This window comes from Equus quagga, unplaced genomic scaffold (assembly GCF_021613505.1).
Source record: "Equus quagga isolate Etosha38 unplaced genomic scaffold, UCLA_HA_Equagga_1.0 83429_RagTag, whole genome shotgun sequence".
Classification (NCBI taxonomy): domain Eukaryota; kingdom Metazoa; phylum Chordata; class Mammalia; order Perissodactyla; family Equidae; genus Equus; species Equus quagga.
The window spans coordinates 1-2,941 of NW_025803438.1; the positions used below are offsets into that span (position 1 = coordinate 1).

Below are 2,941 nucleotides of genomic sequence, written 5' to 3' on the forward strand. Positions count from 1 at the left end.
GAGGAGGATGAGCTCATGAAAGCTTAGTGCTGGGTTTCTGGAAACCATGCCTACCCCTTCAAGATGGCCATTTCCTCTCCTCAGGTCTTAGCTGCTTACCAGGATGCAGTGAGCTTGTCTGCTACTGGGTTTTATAAGTAAGTATGGTGCTGGTCTCATCCATCTCACAGTGTGTGGTCATCCTAACCTCCAAAGTCCCTTCCAGTACTGGATTCTGTCAGCCTTTGGTCAGGAGAGAGCAGTTCCACCAAAACTCTTCTGTCTCCAATGGACTTTCATGAATTTCAATTTAAAGATGCTCTAAAATACATGGATTACCAAATGATGTGTCAAGGAGGCAAAAGCAGCTGCAGCCGTATCAGAAGATCTGTGTTCTAGCTCTGGTCTTAAAGTGTGCTGTTCCACTTGGGGAATCAGTGATTCTCTGAACCTGTTCCCTCATTTACGACATAATGGGAAAATTACCAACCATTCCTCCCTCAGTGTTCTCCTGCAAGAACCAAGGAGTCCAAGGCTCTAAGTTACTCACATGTGTTACTTTGTACTATGCATTGGATTTCTTTATGGAGGCTTTCCTTCAGAAGAATGGAAGGAGGATTTAGAGCATGTGAACTTGTCACAAAATGCAGAATTCGGTGGAACTTAAAGTGAGCATTAGAAAAGAGCACACATCTTCTGCAACTTTAAAATTCAGGAGCAGCAGGAAGAGCTAGAGACCCTGTCCATCTGATTTAGAAGCTGTAAAAAGATATGATCATATTTACTGTCAGCCGTAAGGTTTTAGCTTTCTCTGGGAAGTTTAACTAGGACCTTTTCTCTCACAGATCAATGGATTTGGAAAATAGTGCAATGTTTGCTTTAAAAGGTCTTGTGTGAATGTATGAACATATATATAACGTATTTTATATATATTATGGATGTTGTACGTATACACACATACATCTATTACATATATATTAGGCAAAGTAATGTTTTCCCAGTGCTCCCTGGGTTATGTAACATTTGACTTACACAAACACAAACTAGTGCAGATTTTCTGAAAGGTTCCTATTTCATTTGTGGAGTTAATAAAACTGGGGTTATATAAGGGAACCCAGATGCAGAAGGTGAAGTCAGAGGTCGAAGAAGGCGATGCTTTCTCCTGGGAGAAGCCTTTCCCTCAGCCCTGTATTGGTTTTGTTTTCATACCGATTCTGATCACATCAGCTCACATTTCTGTGTAATGTGTAGAATAACATAGATACAGAACTATAAACTCTGTGTGTGAGAATACACACACACACACACACACATATTCAGACATTTATATGACTCATGAAAAATTGGAATTGTATAACCAGGATTGAAAAAGAAAAATCCGTGTAAGAGAACATCTGCTTTTATTAGTTTCAGTTTCCTCAAATCACTTGTTGATGTTTAGAAGGGTCCAGTGGATGAGGAGTAACGCAGGCAAGTGGCTGCTTAAAGATGCACCCAGGCTGCATGAGATACTGATCTTAGCTTTCACCTTGAGAAAGGTGAGCAGCCCTGTGAGCAGGTGAACTTGCATGAGCAGCCTAGGAGCCAGCACAGGCAGAATCTTTGGTTCCGAAGATCTTGAATTCTAATTCAGCAGATCCTTTGGAGTGTGACTTTCATGTCCTTCGTGAGCTCAGGCAAATCTGTCACCTGTTTCTACCATGTAGGGGTCAGCAGGCTGATACTAAACACTGCTTGGCTGTACAGGATGATCCCTATAAGGGACATTAGTAAAATAGACCAGAGACAAGAGACAAAATTCTCTGGAATATCTGGGTTTCATTAACAAGTTCAAAATGTTCAAAATACCTGGACTTTTTTGAAGAACAGCTGAATGAAAAAAAAAAACCTTTGGGGTCTTAAAAAGCTATGTGAATGTATATGGGTGGGGGGGGAGGCATGTTCCTCTTAATACACGTGCAGTGTTTTCTCTTTTCTCCCCTAGAACACCCAACCTTGGCTACAGCTTTGAGACAAACTCAGGGAATCCCTTCCACTACTTCTCGTATGGGGTGGCTTGCTCTGAAGTGGAAATTGACTGCTTAACAGGGGATCACAAGGTAAGAAGTTTGCAAAACTTTAGTACTAAGTGGGAAAAGAGAAACAACTCAATTGCAATACCAAGAGTTGCTACAAACTTTCTGGTTGGAAAAATACTGCCTTACACCACAGCTTGGCAAACTTCCTATAAAGCACCAAAGAGTAAATATTTTAGGCTTTCTGGGCCACAAAGACTGCATCAACTACTCAACTCTATCATTGTGGCGTGAAAACAACCATAGATGTATGTAAACAAATGAGTGGCTGAGTTCCAATAAAATGTTATTTATGCACACTGAATGTGAATTTCATATAGTTTTCAGGTGTCACAACATATTCTTCGTCTTATTTTTGTCAGTCATTTAAGAAGGTAAAAATCGTTATTAGCTCTCAGGCCCTACAGAAACAGGGGATGGGCTGGATTCAGCCATGGAATGAAGTTTGCCGGCTCCTTCTTGCGTGATCCACCTAGACTCAGGTTCGAAGCCCCAGGATCCTGGGAACCTGCTGTTTCTACTCACGTGTGGGTGTGTGCACACTTATTTCCAATTACTGAGAGAGCATCGCCACTCCCATCCCCTCCACAGCTACATGAACTCAAACCTTGGCAGTGACAATGGCAGTAGAGACTGGCAGGGATGTGAACACCCCTGCCTGAGCGAGCCCAGGGCACTCAGCTTGTGAAAATACTGTTTGGGTTGGCATTACTAATCTAAGGGTCTCCAAGACCCATCTATCATTTCTCATCTCCTTCTGCTCAAACTGCTTTTATTTTGCTTCCACTTTAGAACCTCCGCACAGACATCGTCATGGATGTTGGCTCCAGTCTGAACCCTGCCATCGATATTGGACAGGTAAGCTCGTGGGGGACCAGGGTGGTGAT

At 42.4% G+C, this 2,941-nt stretch overlaps 1 protein-coding gene across 1 annotated transcript; it reads left to right on the forward strand.

Moving 5' to 3' along the window:
- On the forward strand, positions 1–2,920 carry LOC124234515 (xanthine dehydrogenase/oxidase-like; the record flags this gene model as incomplete). Its single annotated transcript, XM_046651864.1, has 3 exons — positions 1–137; positions 1,964–2,078; positions 2,847–2,920. Coding segments are annotated over exons 1-3 (263 nt in total), but the record flags the coding sequence as incomplete, so codon positions are not given.
- Between the last annotated feature and the right edge of the window lie 21 nt (positions 2,921–2,941).